At 40.3% G+C, this 20,222-nt stretch overlaps 1 protein-coding gene across 1 annotated transcript in view; it reads right to left on the bottom strand.

The window, feature by feature from the left end:
• Nucleotides 1-11,326: 11,326 nt before the first annotated feature.
• The window catches only part of PLSCR4 (phospholipid scramblase 4), a 29,977-nt gene continuing 21,081 nt past the window's right edge, over nucleotides 11,327-20,222 (bottom strand). The window contains exons 4-9 of the mRNA XM_080934869.1: nucleotides 19,899-20,122; nucleotides 17,028-17,070; nucleotides 15,758-15,984; nucleotides 15,098-15,259; nucleotides 13,657-13,815; nucleotides 11,327-13,022 (exon numbers count right to left, since the gene is read on the bottom strand). Coding sequence (XP_080790995.1) covers nucleotides 12,975-13,022; nucleotides 13,657-13,815; nucleotides 15,098-15,259; nucleotides 15,758-15,984; nucleotides 17,028-17,070; nucleotides 19,899-20,122 — 863 coding nt within the window. The 3' untranslated portion in view covers nucleotides 11,327-12,974. The remainder of the gene's footprint in view (nucleotides 13,023-13,656; nucleotides 13,816-15,097; nucleotides 15,260-15,757; nucleotides 15,985-17,027; nucleotides 17,071-19,898; nucleotides 20,123-20,222) is intronic.

Below are 20,222 nucleotides of genomic sequence, written 5' to 3'. Positions count from 1 at the left end.
CAGAGGAGTGGTTCTCAACCTTCCTAATGCTGTGACCCTTTAATAAAGTTCTTCATGTTGTGGACACCCCCATCCATAAAATAATTTTCACTGCTATGTTATAGATGTAGTTTTGCTACTGTTATGAGTCATATGAGCATATTTTGCATGCAGGATATCTGATATGTAACCCCTGTGAAAGGGTCTTTTGAGCCTGTAGGTTGAGAACATTCTTTAGTGATAGCTTCATTCGCACACACAGCACATTCATACATAAATTCCTTTGTCAAAAGCATTTGTGTTGCTGGGTAAATCTTTTGCTATTGTGTTTATAGGTGGAGTCCTCTCCAGTTCAAATGACATATAAGATATCTATGGGGTAGTTTTATTTCACCTAGTCCATATTTCTGGTATCTTGTGGTAGAATTCATTTTCCCGAGATGTGCTCATAGGACAAGACATTGTGCCAACCATGACATTGGCAATGGAGTCCACAGGGAGGAAGACAGACTAGATAATTGGCAAAAGACCTGATTGTATTTTTACTTGTCTGATACTCCATTTTATACAGCTAGAGAACACAGCTAGAAATATGGAAATAATATTTATTTATTTGCATGAAATACAGTCATAGGTTTTCCTGCTTGGAAATTGCTCTCTCTCTCTCTCTCTCTCTCTCTCTCTCTCTCTCTCTCTCTCTCTCTCACACACACACACACACACACACACACACACACACTTGCATGAGCATTCATACATGAAAATTCCCTTTTGTCCTAGTCAGGGTTTCTATTCCTGCACAAACATCATGACCAAGAAGCAAGTTGGGGAGGAAAGGGTTTATTCGGCTCACACTTCCACATTGCTGTTCATCACCAGAGGAAGTCAGGACTGGAACCCAAGCAGGTCAGGAAGCAGGAGCTGATGCAGAGGCCATGGAGGGATGTCACTTACTGGCTTGCTTCCCATGGCTTGCTCAGCTTTCTTTCTTATAGAACTCAGGTCTACCAGCCCAGGGATGGCACCACCCACAATGGGCTGGGCCCTCCCCCCTTGATCACTTGATCACTAGTTGAGAAAATGTCTTACAGCTGGATTTCATGGAGGCATTTCCCCAACTGAGGCTCCTTTCTCTGTGATAACTACAGCTTGTGTCAAGTTGGCACTAAACCAGCCAGTGCACCTTTTACATTATTTAAGTAAATGTTATCATCCGTCCAGTAGTTACCTGGAACAGATGTGCCATCTTCATTGTTAAGGATATAGCTCAGCATCCACATGGTACCCTACAGACACCTTTAATCCTAGGTCCAAGACATCTGATGCCTCTTTTTACCTTGATACATATGGGCAGGCAGCGGTATACACACAGAATAAGTAAAAGTCATTTTAAAAAATCACCACAAATTGGAAACATGTTCGCTTCCTTTTACAAAAGCGTGTTTATTTTTCTTCCTACAGCTGGTCTGTCTGCATACCCTTGAGGTCAGTGTTACCCCCGAGCCCTCAGCACCACGGGGTTCATTATAGCCGGGGTGGCATGAGTCCAAAAGAAAGCCAAACCCAATGGCTTCTTTCTCAGAAGGGTCAAGGTGTTCTTCCAAACTTCTTAGGAGCCACATTAAAAGATCTGTCTACTGAATCGCCGGGGAAACGTCCCGTGTGGCTTCCCACCACGTGACTGAGACACTACTCTGACGTCTGGCTTTTCTCACCACCCAGTGATAAACTAACCCCCAGAGCTGCATGAAAGAAGAACATAGCTGTTGCTGAGGTTGGGGTTTTGTGCACTGCTGAGGCTGGACCCCCCCCCCACCCCCGCCCACACACAGCACTGAGTGGTGTTAATGTATTTATGTACACTGACCTCATGAATATCAAAATACCAATTTTGTTAAAGACGTTGCGTTCAATGTTTCAAAGCTCTGCGAGGGCCTTGATTTTATAGTAAGGAAAGAGGAAAAACAAAACACAAAACCTACAAAATAAAACGGAGTCCTGTAGTTTCTCTCCTGGTTTCTTCTGAGTTTCCAGGGTATTTTGGACACATGGCCTCGGTCTTTTTAAAATCCTCCATTGTGGATTAGAATGCAGAGCAAGAGGTCCTAAACGCCCCTTGTAGGTTCAAATCCTTACATCTCACAGATCAGAACAGATGGAGTCTTCGCTAATGACATCCACAGGCCTGCACTGCCCCCTAGCGCACAGTGTCATATTCCGTCTTCTGACACCAGGGGTGGGAGGCTGCAAAACCAGTTAGACTTTTTTCTTCTCTTCTCCAAAGTGGCCTCCTGTTGTGTATTCTCATAAAAATTAACAGTATGAAAGACAGTACAATTTCAATTCTGATGTTGACCATTATGCAAGATTCAAACTAATTATCCTCCACTGTGAATAAGGAGAATTTGGACATGATTTTTAAGAAGTTGTTCAGTGGAGACATCCTATAATTTCATAAATGAACTTTATCTGAGCCCCAGTGATTGGGGAGCTGAAAAATTAAATGAATTTTATATGAATGGGGGCGGGCAAACTTTCCTAGAAACTATACCTTTATTTGGAATCTTCTGCAACACTAACTATAACGTCTTCCATTGTAGTGAGGTTGGAATGGTGCAGGTCTAGAGCTCCATTATAATTTATCTTGGGCCAGCTGTATCCACCTAAGTAACTATATCTTGCCCACCTCGGTGACCAAACGTCCTGTGACCCATACAAATGTTTGGAACATACTAACTTAGCAGAACACTGGCTTCCGCCAGCCTCAAAATTAAGAATGGAACAGATTATCTGAGAACATGGCTCAGGTTCTCTGTGTTGCTGTAGCTTGTGTCTCTGCTATTCCCACCAGTGTGGCTGGAAAGGGTTATGATTTATGACTTTCTTGCTGCTGGAAACAGCCTCAGCACTGAACACAGAATTCAGGGTTATTAAGTCTGTGTTCACGGTCAAATATATTTAGTTCAAGAACGAACCTCCCCTTTTAAAGATTTATTTATTTATTTTATGTATGTGAGTATACTGTCTTCAGGCACACCATGAAAGGGCATCGGATGAACCAACTTTTTCTTTCCTTTTTTCTTTTCTTTTTTGTTTTTAATCATTTTTATTGAATATTCTCTGTATTGACATTTTAAATGTTATCTCCTTACCCCTTACTCCCTTCACCCTCCCCCTTCCTTTGCTTCCATAAAAATGTTCCCATTCCCAACCCCTCACTCAAACCTCAATGCCTTGGCATTCTCCTACACTGGAAAAATGAGCCCTTACTGGACCAAAGGCTTCTTGTCCCATTGATGCCAGACACTGCTATCCTCTGTGACCTGTGCAACTGGAGCCATGGGCCTCTCCACGTGGGCTCAGTGCTTGGTGTTTTAGTCCCTGGGAGCTTTGTGTGTGTGTGGGGGGAGTTGGTTGGTTGGTTGATATTATTGTACTCCCCATGAGTTTTCAAAGCCTTTCAGCACCTTCAGACCTTTCTCTAGCTCCTCTATTGGGATCTCTGTGCTCAGTCTGATGGTTAGCTGCAAGCATCCTCATCTGTATCAGTGTGGCTCTGGCAAAGCCTCTGAGGAGGCATCCATATCAGGCTCCTGCCAGTAAGCACTTCTTGGCAATAGTGACTGAGTTTGGTGATTGCATATGAAATGGATCCCCAGGTGAGGCAGTCTTTAGATGATCTTTTCTTCAGTTTCTGTTCCTCTATTTGTCCCCGTATTTCCTCCTGTGAATATTTTGTTCTCCCTTCTAAGAAAGACTGAAGCATCCACATTCTGGCCTTCGAGAAAATGGGGAAGAGCTTAGAACACATAGGCACAGGGGAAATTTTTCTGAACAGAACACCAATGGCTTATGCTCCAAGATCAAGAATCGACAAATGGGACCTCATAAAATTGCAAAGCTTTTGTAAGGCAAAGGACACTGTCAATAGGGCAAAACAGCAACCAAAAATTGGGAAAAGATCTTTAGCAATCCTACAATAGACAGAGGGCTAGTATCCAATATATACAAAGAACTCAAGAAGGTAGACTCCAGAGAATCAAATAATCCTATTAAAAATGTGGAACAGAGCTAAACAAAGAATTCTCAACTGAGGAATACTGAATGGCTGAGAAGCACCTAAAGAAATATTCAACATCCTTAGACATCAGGGAAATGCAAATCAAAGCAACCCTGAGATTCCACCTCACACCAGTCAGTATGGCTAAGTTCAAAAACTCAGGTGACAGAAGATGCTGGCAAGGATGTAGAGAAAGAGGAACACTCTTCCACTGTTGGTGGGATTGTAAGATGGTACAACTACTCTGGAAATCAATCTGGTGGTTCCTCAGAAAATTGAACATAGTACTACCGAAGGACCAGCTATACCACTTCTGGGCATATACCCAAAAGATGCTCCAACATATAACAAGGACACATGCTCCACAATGATTATAGCAGCCTTATTTATAATAGCCAGAAGCTGGAAAGAACCCAGACGTCCTTCAGCAGAGGAATGGATACAGAAAATGTGATATATTTACACAATGGAAATACTACTCAGCTATTAAAAACAATAACTTTATAAAAATTTTAGGCAAATAGATGGAACTAGAAACTATCATCCCAAGTGAGTTAACTCATCCACAAAGAACACACATGGTATCCACTCACTGATAAACAGATATTAGCCCAAAAGGCTCGGAATACCTAAGAAACAGTTCACAGACCTTATGGAAAACCAACTTATTCATGTTCCCTTTAAGGTGAGAATTGTGTTTCAGCATCAACAGTGTATCCCTAACATCAGTATTAGAAATCTTAAACATTTAAAGACAATCTAGGGCATAATAATATGATGGTTGTAAAGATGAAGGTATCTGAAATCCAAACAAAACTCTCATACTGCAATAATCCACAGGCCCAGTGCAATGGCTTGATGCTTATGTTAAAGAACTTCCCCTGCATATCTAGAACTTCACACTGGTCTTCTAAAACACTTCCCTTCTAGGCTGCTACAACCACGAACTAAATAATCTTAAATTTCTCTAGCTGTAGGAGGCCTAGAAAGGCTGGCTGGAGTATGAACCAACATATTGATGTCAGAGTACAGTTCACTTGAGAGAGTAAGGGTTTAGTAGAGGCTAAAAATGAGAAGCAATCTCAATGACTGACTATGAAGAGAGGCTGCATGAATGTCCACAGTCCTCCTTAACAAATAGGGTAAATTTTACCCTATGTCTGATTTACTATCCAGAATGAGGCTGGGGGTCAGCCTTAAGCTTACCAAGGTGTGGATTTAGAACAGAGTCTCTCCAACAAAACAGAAAGCCCTTAGATGTACAAACTGATACAAAGAGTGAAAATCATCCACTGCTAAGTGGCCTTAAAGACAATTATGTATGATGTACATATCATATCATATCATACTATGTTATAAATACTGTATTTATGTGAAATATTTAATATTAATTATGTATAATTAATCATACGTTATTATCCCTTGTACATCAGGAATGAAAAGTGAAATTACTTTTGAAAAATTAAAAAACCACACATTGTCCTAATTGTTCAGGATTTCACATCTTGAAACACAGACTCTCACAGGAAGGGGGTTCATTTGGTTCCTCTGTGGCACTATCAGGATGACTCCAGAGAAAGCACGCCTCACACAAGGCCTCTTCTGTGCCTCAAGCCCTTCCCAGCTGTATCCCTGCATCTCAAACTACAGATAAACATGATGCTCTTCTGCTTCTTTCTTCCTATATGCCATTAACATGTAAATTATTAAAGCATTAGCCAGAAGAACAGAGCAGTAGTTAAGGTGTAAGTGAGTATGGACAGTAACATGCGTAAATATTTGCAGAATTCTCAACTTGGTCTTTTCCACCCCACAGCATAAGTCTCATAGTGTCTATCAGATGGGGCCTACTGAAAGCAATTACAGGAGTCATTATTGTACAGTAAAGGCCTCCTAATGCACCATATTAAATACACTGGACAATGTCTGGGTTTCATGCATTACTATGACAAATAGCCAGTTATCAATTTTCTTCATGAAAATTGGCAGATTGACTTTTTAAATGAGAGCCACATTGGAATCCATGTGCAGACACATGTGGCTGCACAATTTACCATATCTCTAGCACTTCTAGATAGTTTCTCTGCCATATGTTATATCAAACTTTGGCAGTTTGATTGGACAGTAGTGTGTTATATGGCACAGTGCCAGTAGCTCCTTGTGAATGTACGGGTACTTAAAGGGCCAATATCTACTGCAGTCATCAGTGGTATGTGTTCTAAAGTCATCTATCTTGACAACAAACCTTTTGTCTTGGTTAGGGTTTTTACTGCTGTGAACAGACACCGTGACCAAGACAACTCTTATAAAGACAACATTTAATTGGGGCTGGCTTACGGGCTTAGAAGTTCTGTCCATTATCTTCAAGGTGGGAGCCTGGCAGCATTCAGTCATGGGTGCAGGAGGAGCTTCGAGTTCTACATCTTCATCTGAAGACTGATAGCAGAAGACAGGCTTCCAGGCAGCTAAGATGAGGGTCTTACAGCCCACACTCATGGTGACACACCTACTCCAACAGGGCCACACCTTCTAATTGTGCCACTCCCTGAGCAAACTGTCACCCACTTTTAAGCAGTAAAGGTTGTGTGTGTGTGTGTGTGTGTGTGTGTGTGTGTGTGTGTGTGCTTCCATTTGCTTTTCAGTTTAGTACCTAATTTAGCAAATAATCAATGAAATGATTATTGATGGGATAAAATAGTAGGAGGATTGCCCCATGCTTATGGTATTTTTCCTATTACTGCACATACTGAGGGACGTCTAACACATGCTCATCTTAGCCATGCTTGGTGATGCCAGGTCCCATATCACTCATCCTCACTTTGCATGAGTGCGACACTGTGTTTCTTTCTCTTATGAGATTTGCATGGAAGACAGGCCTCGAAGCACATGGGAAGTGCATTATGGGAAAAGGTTCAAGGGAGCGTAGAGTGCTCAGCCACAGATGGGACGTCCCTCCCATGGCTTAGGGACCATGACAAAAGAGGAGACAGAACGAGTATGAAAGCAGATTAGGGAAAATGTAGTCAAACAGTGTCATCTGGAAGGACAGGATTACTACACTGGTGAACTCACAAAGTAGTGAAGGGCTGTACCAGAACCATACAAGATCAAGCCAGTTCAATGGAACACCTGAGTTGCTGTGGACAACTGATCACTGCCAGGAGAGAGATCCGATTTTCCCTAAGGGTATGGCCTCTAGTAGGTCAAGTATACCCCAGTAAATGACCGAAGACCAAGGAGGACATGGGCAACATAAACTGGGTAATAGGTCACTTGAAGTGCCAATAAAAAGATGGACATGAAGTTGATGTGGCATAGGGAGGTGTGAAGCTCTGGGAGGAGAAGCTTGAGTAAAACAAGTTGGATGAATAAATAGGAAGCCCACAGATTGGACAAAAATATTTTCCAACAATATATACAATACTACATAGATAGTTTTTAAAGGCAAGGAAACAAATGACCTAATTTAAAAGTTGGCTAGAGAGAAACATTTGGAACTGCAATGGAGTCCTGCCTGCAGGACATGCTAGTGGCCCAGTGCTTATGGGAGTAACCAACGGATATTTCCTTTAACTTAAGGCCCACTTCAAGGGACAGAACACACAGCTGATGCTGCCTGGGTGACCAAGCACTTGAAACTAGAGAGTTCAGGGATGGGGGGTGGGGGGCAGCAAATACTATTGTTCTTTGAGAAATAAAGTAATAATAAAATAACCCCTAGTGATGTTTTGCTATGCTCATAGAACAGTGCCTTACCTAGCTCTTTTCAGAGAAGTGTCATCCTGATGTGGATGGGAACACATATAGAAACCTTTGGCCAGAAACTACGCAGAAAACGAGAGACTGTGGTACAATCAACCCTAAAGGGGATGTCTCCGTCAAATCCTTCTCCTTAGGGTTCAGGGAGCCCCATGGAAGAGAGGCAGAACCAGAGAGAATAGAGGACACAAAGAAAACACCGTTTTTTAAGTCAACACAATCACAGCTCAGTGAATTCTCAGACCCTGTGGTGGGATGCAGAGGACCTGAGAAGTGAGTGCTGGTCTACTGTATATATATTATGGCGTTTAGTTTAGTGCATTGATGGGATTCCTACGTGTGTGAATGAAAGGCTCTGATTCTTCTGCCTTCTCTTGGGCTTCTTTTTCCTTCTATTTGTTTTATTTTATTAAATACTACTACATTGGGTTATATTATTATGTTATATTTCCTTAGAAGTCTATTTATTTTCTAATGAAAGAGAGAAAGGGATTATATCCATATGGGAGGGGAAGGGAGGAGGAACTGAGAAAAACAGAGAGAGGGGAAACCACCACTGGAAAAAATATTATGTGAGAAAAAAAATCCATTTGAAATAAAAGGGAAAAAATTTAAAGTTGGCTAGAGATCTGAGTTCTCAAAAGAAGAAATACAAGTGGCTCAGAAATATGTCAAAAATGTTCAAATCCTTAAAAATTGATTAAGTGAAAACTGAAGATTTCTTCTTATCCGGGGCTAGATCAAGAAAATAACTAAGAGCAAATACCAAAGGGTGTGTGGAAAGGAGAGGACTCGTTCACTGTCGATGGTATTGCAAATGGAATAGCCCCTCGTTAAAACCTATGTAGGAAATTCTCAGGAAGCGAAAAGTAAGTTCTCTGTATACATTTCCTGTACTATGCCTTATCATGTGCCCAAAGGACTAGATATCCTGCTCCACAGATACTTGCTCAGCCATGTTATTGCTCCTCTATTGACAATAGCTAGAGAACGGAAACAATCTACATAGTCCTTAGTGCTGACGAATAGATGGTGACTACATTCCCAGTGATAGTACCACTCAAAATGGCCTAGTTCCTTCTACACCAATTATTGATTAAGACACCTGCCATCAAGACACTCTTGCAGAGGCATTTTTTTTTCCATTGTGGTTCTTTCTTGTCAGATACTCTGTCTTGTATCAAGTTGACAACTAAGCCAACCAGGGCACTGTTGCCCTTGGCTGCCTTCAGAAGAACGTAAAACACTGTGGCTGAACATAGCATACACTTAGGACAGAAGACTTGGAGGAACTGAGGTTCCTCCTTCCAAAGCCCTCCAGAGTTTTATCTCTCAAAGTATCCAAAAGCGCTATACAAAGTTCCACCGGTAGGGGGTGGGGGTGGGAACAGACCAATAATCCTACTTACCGTGTGCCGGCTTGACCATGGTCAACTTGACACAAGGCAGAGCCATTGGGAAAGGAGTTTCAGTTGATGAATTGTCTGCCAGCAAGACCGCCGAGCATTTTCTTAAATATGATATGAGAAGATTCATCCCACTAGGGGCAGTGCCATCCCTTGGACGGTGATCTTGGATAAGAGAGCAGGCTGAGGAAACCATGAGAAGCAAACTAGTAAGCTGCTCTCCTCCATGGTCTCTGCTTCACTCCATGACTCTAGCTTCCTGCTTTGACTTCTCTGGACTATGAATTGTGTGTCTAAATGAAAATAACCTTTCCTCCCCTAGTGGCTTTTGGTTGTGGAGCTTTGTCACAGAAATAGAAAGTCCAATTAAGACACAGTTGTAATATTTACAAACTGTAACAATGACCAGAATGGAAATATATACCCAAGATTACAATAGCCACACTTACATCCCTGGAGTAACCAACAGCTGTCTAATTGGACTTCAGTCCTGCTTAATAGGAAGGGATCCGTGCACAGGAGTGTAAACCTAACCAACCACCCATGGGTAGTGATGTTGTAGACTCTAAAGGAGGACTTGTGACTGTCAGTTTCTTAAATGAGTATAATTCCCACTTGCACCCTAAGGATTTATCTTAAAATCATAGATAAGAGTAGCTCTCACCTCTCAGAGTCTCCAAAAATATATTTTAATTATTTTTGAGAATTTTGATCATATGACTATTTTAATCATATTTACTTCCATATCTTTCCCAAAGCCATCCCAGCTCTTGTCCCAAACACCTAAGTTTCATGTTTTCATCTTTATTTCTTTCAGAAAAAAAATATGTCTTAGCCGATGTCTTGTTCCTTTGCCTTCCCTACCTCCTCTTCTGTGATGTTCCCTGAGTCTTAGGCATAGGACTGTGTTGTAAATATGGAAGGGAAGGAACAAGGGAATTAGAGAACTGAGGGATTATCGTAGGAGTGATGCAAATTTATTACTCACATATTACAATCTCAATAAAATAACTGTTGATTTTATTTGGGGCTAGACAAGAGACTCTCAGTGGTTCTCTGACTGTTGACTACTTGTGGATTTCTGAGACATTTTCTTGCAAATAAAAAGAAAGAAACTTCTTGGGTACAGGTGTGAAGGGAATGTTAAGCAAAAAGAAACTTCTTTTTTGCAGCAAATAAAGGCTCTCCCTGAAGAAGATGACCATTCTCAATTAATACAGCTATAATGCAACCTTTGCACCCTAGGCTAGGGGGAACATCTCTGAAGAGGGGCAGAAAGATTGTATAAACCACTGAAGAGCAAAGTTTGAAGTGAGGTAATATTTTCAACACCTGACAGGGAGCACTCCAGAGATCATAACATGGTCATCTAAACAAACACGAACAATTGTGAATACTAATGGTCATTCCTGCATGGACGAAGGAAATTGCATAAGACCTCTCCAGTGGACGAACTACGGCATTAATGGTAACTAAGACAGGATGAAACTGTCTTCTCCAGCAATTAGCCCCTAATACATTTTCCAATTCTTAGTGGTCAATCTTAAAGTAATATGCATAAGAAAAATGCTAACTGAATTCATCAAACTGTGTGTGTGTGTGTGTGTGTGTGTGTGTGTGTGTTGACTAAAGAAGAGCTTATGTATTTGAGATGGAGAGGAAGGAACAAGAAAATGAGGTAGAAATGATAAAATACTGAATTCATACGAAATTCTCAATATAACAAAACAAGTGTAAAAATAGAAAAGTGCAAAATGAAAGAGGACCTGAAGTAGGGGTGAGGGGATGTGTGGGTCTGAGGTAGGGGTACAGAAACATGGAAGTGTATCTAGGAGGAGTTAATGGGAAGGGTTAAGGTGGCTATGATAAAAATACATTTATAAAATTTTAAAACAATTGACAAAATATTAAAAAGAAATGTTAGTTATTAAGGTACAATACCCCAGTAATTGATTTATTAGTAAATCTACACAAGAATGCATAGAGCTTTCTTAGTAAATAAGAAATTCCCTAAAACTCTCTCTGGAAAGCATTCAGACTCAGTCACAACTCAGAAAATAAAATGCTATCTTACTATTAGTTCTATTACATTTATTTAAAAGTCTCAGAGCCTGAGAGAACAAGAAAGCACCCAACGTTTACAAAACACATTTTGTTTATTGTTTGGTTAAGTGTGTTGTCTTGATACAATGAAATTCCACTGAGATACCAAAGTTGCATGAATTATGCTAAAGAATTTTGCTGTTAGAGAAGGATTAGCATCACACTAAAGTAAGAAGCAAAGAAGTGTAAAGTATTCTGACCCTCACTATCCACATGATGCAAGTGTTAGAATGGGGTGTGGATGGGTAAAATGACAGAAATGAAAGGTTTATACCCGAGCTTTCAGAATGCTATTTATCTGACTTTTATGCAAAATACAAACTATCATACAGAAAACATGTATGTCTAGTTAAAATTAGAGCTATATTTAAAAATACGAGATAATTAGATTTTAGTTGAGAACTCATGATTAATTTTTACAAAAAGTCACAGCAGCAAGTGAACAACTGAGAAAAACAATCTTTCTCATAAAAACATTAATATAATCGAAGCTGAAGCACCTGTCTGTTATTTCAAAAAGACCTGTTGGCTAAATCTCTTTCTCTCAGGATAACCCAACCCAAGAGCATTTAATCTGTTTTTAATAAACTCCAAAAGAATATACTCATTAAACACACACACACACACACACACACACACACACACACACACACAGTCTATGTGAAGGCTGAAAGCAAAGGTGTGAGACTCATTAATCAAATCAGTGGATTCATACATACACTGTCCTTAGTATAAATAAGTACTCTGCTGGTCTTCCATAGTCCTCACTGATAATCTGGGGAAAATATGGGAGGAAAATATGAACTATGTTTTCTTACTGTTTGTATATGATGAGTTGCTTAGCATGTAAAGCAGGCAAGGAGTATTAAAACGATGACAGGGCTTCCTGGAAATTAGATGGATTTCAAAAGAAAACATCAAATGAGATATAAAACTACAGCAGGTAATTGCAGACATCAGAATAAACATTCAGATATAAGGCTTGTGAAAATAAGAGTGCCCGCACTAAATCTGCTGAGTAAGCAGATGCACAAGGTTTGTAAGTTGACAAGACCTTATTTAGCTGTGGCCCTGGTCAACTCTCCCTGGTACCCTCATCCTACCTTCATATGCATTGCCCAGTTCAGGAGATGAAGAAAGATGCACAGAAAATATAAACTGCGTATAAAGAGAATATATTTTATTGTGTAATAAAATAAAATTCCCTACTGAGAACTTTATGAACTTTTACGCACGTTGCAGATGATGCTCTGGTGCATGCCCAAAAGAAACATTTTCTTTGCACATTAAAGCACATTATTTCTGTGCACCTTCTGGATCCTAAAGATGAGGAGTAAGAATAGCAGTTCTCTAACCGAAAATCAAGTTTGACCCAATGGAGAAGAGACAGACAGGCACAGATGACGACCTATGACTTGTAAGTTGATAACCAAGCGCTTTGTTTTCCCAAAGCTCGCAGTCCTATAGCTGTAACACTTGTGTTTGTATGTTTATTTGGCTAATGAAGCAGAGGTTTCACAATAACCGAGTGTCCCAAGAAGCTAAATATTGAACCGAGACACATGTCAAGCCAGAAAAATATACTTGCTAATAACTGAAGGCTATGTATAAGCCGAATGCAAATTTCTCTAATTCTGTTTTCAATGGATGATTTGTTTGATCTTCCTCTATCTTGATGAACGTCTCGGAGGAGGGTGTTCAAAGTACATGAAGTCCTGAAATTGGAGAAGAAATTATATTTAGATTGAGAGATGGATGGCGGGTAGAAATAATTATATTAATGCATATCATAGCCTTCACGATTTATCATGGGAACATCCCATTCCAGTAAATAAATCTCATGCAATATTTATGAGTGAAGCTAATGTGTGAGAGAGAAGACAGATAATAAGCTTTTCATATTCAACAGCAATTAAAATGTTATCATTAACTGGGGGTAAAGCTCAGTGAGGCCGAAGGATGATGGAACTTTGGTGAGCATGATTGTAGTTGACATGTGAGAGAAAAGGGGGCAGCTGCTTTGTAATTCCTCGATTATATTAATGTTCACAGAACAGCTGTTTTGAAGTAGTGATAACCAATAGGAAATGAAGCTGACTGCACCCACTGTCTATCTGGCACCTTCCAGGTGTGCCCCGGTAGACGTTATTCAGCTAAGCTGCATCACCCTGGAAACGTCAGCATGCTTGCCCCTGCTCCAAATGAGTCAAGCCAGTCACCCAGGGCCAATCATGTGCCTAGAAGTGGCACAGAAAGAAGCTGGCTGGGTTTCAAAATAAATTTTCTGCTATAGAATACTGCTTCCCATTATAAGGAACGATCCTCTCAACGCAACAGTGAAAGGCTTACAATGAGGAAGCAAGAGCCAAAAATCATGGCTTTCATCTTCACATCCAGGGCCAAAGGAAAGCGAATCTCAAAGTGGTCTGCATTTCCCATCGTTGATAAAAAGCCGTTCCACTTCCTGATAATGCTGCCGATGTTAGACGCTCCATCTAGAGAGTTGATCTGCAATGCCAAGAATAGGTGTTTATGAAAAGCATCAAGGGAGGTGCCTCTATCCTTTTCTTAGCAGCAGTTTGTGCGGTGAGAATCTATAATGCGGGAACAAACACTAGTGACATCATTTCAAATGAGAAATTCTTGTGTTCAGTGCCTTGAAACTGTTTAGTAACTGAGCTGAGATGTATCTTAAAATCCTCAACCTAGTAAAATTTCCTAATCCTTAAATACATCCTTTGGGGATTTCTGTCAGAAGGTACAGTCTGGATTGATAGTTAAAATCTTTTCTGTAGCAGAGCGAGAGAATTTGGGGATACAAAGTCACTTCCAACCAAGGGAACCTAGAGGCAAAACTAAGGGGTTTGTACTATACACTGTACACGACTCACTCAAGTCTTTGTGGGACATACCCACCGTATCTTAGCAGACCATGGTTTAAGATTGGGATGGAAGGGGGTGGGGGAAAGAGAACATCTCAAATGTAAATACAGAGTATTTAATAAAGAAAGAAATGGAATGGGCTTCTAAGGGAGACATTGACCTCTAACTCATTAGAAATACTCCAACCAGAGCTGCTAAGATCACTCATCATGGATGATCACACACAGCCCGCACCGGGAATCTGGTTTTTTGTTATTTTCTACAATAGCATTAATAAGTGAAAAATGTTTTATTTTATGGTAATATAAAATGAAAACCAAGGAAAGCTTCCTGCAATCACAGGAAATGGTAGAAGGAATAAGTTTAGTGTATGCCAAGCTTCATCCTGTTAAAGGAATTTGAAAAAATCCCCTAAGCATCAGGGCTTCTTTTCTAACAATGTCTTTGGCAGATCCTGGGATAAATACAAAACAAAATGTCCTTTTATATTGAGAAAATGTTACTACATCACCCTGTCATTCATTCTAGCCATGCCCTTATGAATGTACTGAGGGCTACATTTCGCAGAATTTTGCATTTCAAAATAGATATAAGCATTCTAGAAATCATTAGGAAAAAAAGAGGTGACATACACCAAGAATAAATTGATGAAATCAGGCTATTTACTCCTAAACATTTTCATGTTCTCAATGGGAAAAAGATGTTTTTAAAAAGGCGATGCCACTCATAATTTGAAAGATGTCAAGAAACCATGAGGAACCACATGAAAAGGGTTGATGTCAACGCACAATTCATTCTTTCTTTATAGTACCTCATTCACATGAAAATCTGCTGAAGAACATGGTGGCTCTGATATAGAAGGGAGGGAGGAAGAAGAGCAGAAGCTCAGTTTTTGACATGTATTTACCTCAAAAACAGAGTCGGAGCCACAACCGTAGGTTGCACATGGACCACGCACTCTCATTATGCTTTCTCTCTTCTCGTTCTGGATGCTGTAAGAGGCTCTGCATAAGTTCCAGTGTTCTGCAACAAAACCAATGGTGACCCCAGGAGGACACTGCACTTCCAGCTGCACACAGAACAGTGACAGTGGTTAGGATGCTGTATGTGCACAAATCATAGGTGTTACTCACATGATTGTATACACACATACACACACACACACACAACTCGAATGCACCCCCCATACTCACCTACACGCACACATGCATGCACACACGCTCGTACACATACCTGGATTTTGATTGGTTGATAGCATTATAAAACATGTGATTAATGTCCATCCCTACAATTCCTCAATTCATCAGAAAGTAGCAATTGCCAAAGTTCTACTTGACCTCCCCCAACTCCTGCCACCTATCTATCCCATAAGGAGATAAAAGAAAACTCTCAAGGAAGGTCTGTCTTGTGATATATAATTCAGCTTCCTTCCCTTTCCACTACTTGGTTTCAGTTTCATTCTGAGCAGTAGGCCTAGAAAGCTTCCTCGAGTGTTTAGGAAGAAGTCCCAATACCACAAAAAGCACAGATCAGGAAGTGACTATGACTCCCACTCGTGTTCTCTGACCTCTTGCCTTGCACAGGGGCAGCAGAAACAGCAGCAGGTGCAGCGGAAAGGCCTCTGCATAGTCATGATCTCTCTTCCCAGGCAGTCAGTGACCCGGAGCACAAAGGGTCGTAGATTCCGATAGGCATTCCTGGTAAAGTCATCTGTGTCTTCCATCACGATGTAAACCATCTGGTCTATGTTGTTCTTGATATCATATCTATTATTAGTTTCAAAATGTGCCATCACTAAACGTTAGAATGAGAAAAGGATCTTAAGTTAGAAATAGCTGAGACGGACCTCAGACAGCCTTGGTTTCTTCAATGAAAAAAGAAAATGGAAGGAGCAGAAGGATGAAGAGGAGAATGAGGGAGAGAGGAGGAGGAGGAGAAGCAGATAAGGGGGAGAAAGAGAAGTAGTAATTATTATAGTACTTGTGGTAGTAGTGATGGTAGCATGATTGGGGCTTAAATAAATCTTTAAAACATTCAGAAAAAAAGGTGGAATCCAACCATGTGACACATTAAGTATTTTCCTAACGTAAAACATTTGCTAAGTTTAATATAAAATTATTTTAACAGTTTCCCCACATCAGCACAGTAGTTAATGCAATGTTCCTGGAATATCAGAATTCAGAAAATGTTAATGATAAAATCAGTTTCACGGAATCACACATTCCATTAAGCCGTGACCATGATTTAATCAGCTCATGACATGGATGGAATGACTGGAAACATGGTACTTGCACATAAAAAAATAAATCCAGAATCATCAAAGTCCCTGTGCTGTCCCCAGAGGGGCATGTCCAGCTCCTACCCTGAGCCCGAGGAGCCTGTAGGGAGAACAGAGCCAACTGAATGGATCATCTTTCCAGACTTCTATAACAATAGCCAGACAATAACTCAGCCATCTTGCATTGCGTTTTCTCTTTGCCACTGACTGTAGTGAACTGTGGGGCTCTGCCTAGCTCAATCCACAACTCTTCTCCTTCTTGCACCCATCTAAGTAAGGTAAATGCAGAGGAAGGAAAAGAGCATGTGCTCCAAGGGAGATAATCAGGTTAAAAGTAATTCCTTCTGGAGTCCAAGAGATCATCAGTGCTTGAAGTACCGATAGATAAGACTGTATATAATAATTTTTTAATTTCTTTTATGAATATAAGGTAGCACAGAATTTCACTAAAAGTCCATTAGCATAAAATAAGGGACTAGGTATGAAATAATATAAGTATCCATGTGAGTAAAATACCTCTAATCAAAACACAATGTGCATCAAAATGAATTATACATACCTTCCAGAGGCTCAAAATGCTGAAGAACATGTATATTGTCCAACTGTGGGGACAGAACAAAAGCAATTATAAAACAGGAAGCCAGAGTTAATATGTATTAGCATGAGAAAAGAATGTGATACCACAGTATTAAAATGTATTAATCGTGGTCTGGAGAGTTTGTGTAGCTTTAAGAGCACTGGCTGTCTTTCCAGAAGAAGTAAGTTGGTTCCCACAACGTGCATGTTTGCACACAACCATCTGTAACTCCAGTTCCATGGGATCAGACACACTTTTCCTTCTCTGTGGGTACCAGGCATGCAAGTGGTGCACAAATACATATGCAGGCCAAATACCCATATGGATGGGATAAAATAAAAATAATTAAAATGTCTCTATTGGTGCCAAGTATCTCTTTGAAAACTAGATGGAAAGGAATCTAACCATGTAATCAATGGCGATTATCTCATCTGCATCCAACTAGATGGATATTAGCAGAGGTGTCTAAATGAGAAAAACAGTTTCTCTTTAAAAGACGGAGCTGACTGACATGAGGAAAACACCTGCTTGCTACAGTGCGGAAGCCCTATACATGCGCAGAGGAATAGGTTGCTTCTCCATCAACTTCTCTGAGATGGTCATAGAGTAGTAAGTCAGGATGACCCAGTGTAGGCTAGACAGAGAGTGTGTGATTCTCCTGTGGTTTGCGGAAGGTAAACAAGCCAAGGTACGCCTTGAATAGGACTCTCTGTTTCACATGGTTTCTTGAGTGACACACCCAGTGGTTAAGCACCATGGACAGTAACACAGCAGGTTCCGGCCAGAGTCCACGCTCTAGTATCAATGCCATGAGTGTGGTACGATGTGAGTAAGATTTGAAGGGGAGGAAGCATTCTAAGATAGCAGTCCATCCAAAACAAATGGTTAGGAACACCATTAAAGAAACTCCTACTTCAATGGGATTGGAATCACGTTGAGGATGGCTAGTTTGAGGTTCCGTTATCAGTTACACCTCTGCACATCCGGCAGAAGATAAAGAGCTCTCTCGGACAAAGGAGCCATTATCAACCTAATTGTAAGCCATTTAGATCATTAGACCATTCATAATCGATGAGCACGGAATGCTGCCTAAAAGGTTGCATTTTATAAAAAGTTCATTAAATAATGAAAGCTACATGAATGTAACAACAAGACTTAAAACAACTGGTTACTGGTGACATATGGGGTGATTAGTTCAAAGAGAATATAAGAGGACATGATCCATGTTTAATGTAAAGCTGATATAAATTAATAAGGAGATATCGAAGGGTCATTTCATATAAAATATCAAAATGGCCACTAAAGTTGTTTGCCGTTTATTCTGTAAAATACTAAGAAATTAAAATATAGGAATATAAAAATATTTACCATGTGGTAAAGGTATCTACTGCAGGGAAAAATGTTTTTACTGTGGCTGTGCCAGCAAGGAGTAGACAGACAGGCAGAATGGCTGGCAACGACAAAGCTCTGGAAATAAGCTGCAGTGGGTAAGAGCTCTCTGCAGGCTTAACAATGTATCATGTGATCTGCCTGTGAGAACTCAAACCACCTAACAGGGAAATGATGCAAGAGAAGCTAGTAGTGTCCAGAGCCAGCATCTGTAGGAAGTGCCCTGGTGGCCAGCAACTGGACAGCCATTACAGGTTTATCCACTAAAACTTCTCACAACATTATAGGCTGCTGTTGACCAAACCGTTTCCTAAACAATAAGAACAGAGACTACAAGGATAGAGTTAGTGATTAGAGAGGAACAAAAATCAGGTTCGTCTGGCTCCAAACCTCTTTCATTTTCATTTATTTTAAACTCAAGAATTCCTGACAGGGAAAACAGAACTCATGAAATAGGTTGGTATTTCAAAATCTTTTGAAATTTCATTGGGTACAGAAGTAGAGCTTTCTAAGTGATATTCATTTGGTCACTTCTGAAAGCCTTTCAAATAACAAATGCACCTACTAAGTTTGCTCAAGCAACCTTAATAAGAAATTTCATTCGCAAAATATAATTCAAAGTTTTCTAACTGTTGACCTTCACGTATCTGCAATGGAACAGTGTACCTGTGATTTTTCAATACATAAGAATAACAGGTCCCTTCCACACAGAGAACTGGAAACTAACATGTCAACTCCAAAAATGTTTGGCTAACTATATGGAGTACATTAAATTGAGATGTTCTTATAACTAATGTACTTAAAATACACCCTTTCCCAAAAGAAAAAAAATGTATAAGTTTGAAAGGCATCTCCACAGTTAGCTTTATTTTATTTTCACCAACCAGTTTTCTTTATCAGGTTTGAAATCTCATTTGTACAAAAACTGCATATCACACAAGCACCGTAATTTACGTGTACACAAACCCGGAGAGTCACTGTGCCCTATGAAAGGGACATGGATTTTAGTTGGAAGCAACATCTTGTACTTACTGAGATTTGTATGCTTGGGGGCTCTGGGGTGTTAAAGAGAGTCTGTGGTGTTGAGAAGAAGCCATGGGGTGAACATTCTATGACTCTCCCTCCTTTTGTCTAGTGTTCTCTTTTAATTTTGTTTTTCATAATGTGTACCATTCATTTGCAAGCAAATGGCATAGCCTCAGGTTAGTGACTCTCATACGTAGTTTTCTGATTTCCTTCAGAAAGCCACACTGAATAATTTCAAAGTTATTTTTGTTGCTTCAAGAACGAATATGTCTTACGAATACACTCTTGTATTCACTGTCTACCTACAAAGTCACCATCACCAGCCTCTACTGTCAGTGACTTATCTGCCTGTTTGCTCAAGCCAATGTCTTGTTCCCTCTCCTTAAACCTCACGGTGGTCACACTTCATAGAAAAATGCTTTGGATTTATTAGAGTACCTGAGCTAAGTATTCCAAACCAGGAGGGCAGTTAGGCACTGGAGCTGGCCCTGGCATCCACATTACAGAAGCAGGCTGATTCATCAAAGGATATTTGCCAGGTTGGTACTGGATTGGATGAGTGCCACTGATGGGCTGGTACAAGGGGATGGCACCAGGCTGCTGGGGAATGTAGTATCCCATAGGCAAGCCTGCAGGTGGAGCGATAGCTGGTCCAGCAGGGCCTGTGTTCTCAAACAGATGAAAGTATTATGCATTATCAATGCAGTGTATTAGAAGTTAAATAATTTCTATATAAGAAAATAAAGATGCAACGTGCTTTTT

The sequence above is a fragment of the Micromys minutus genome, assembly GCF_963924665.1.
Source record: "Micromys minutus genome assembly, chromosome: 21".
NCBI lineage: Eukaryota > Metazoa > Chordata > Mammalia > Rodentia > Muridae > Micromys > Micromys minutus.
Note: the sequence above shows the minus strand (reverse complement) of the source record. Positions and strands in the feature narration are given on the sequence as shown.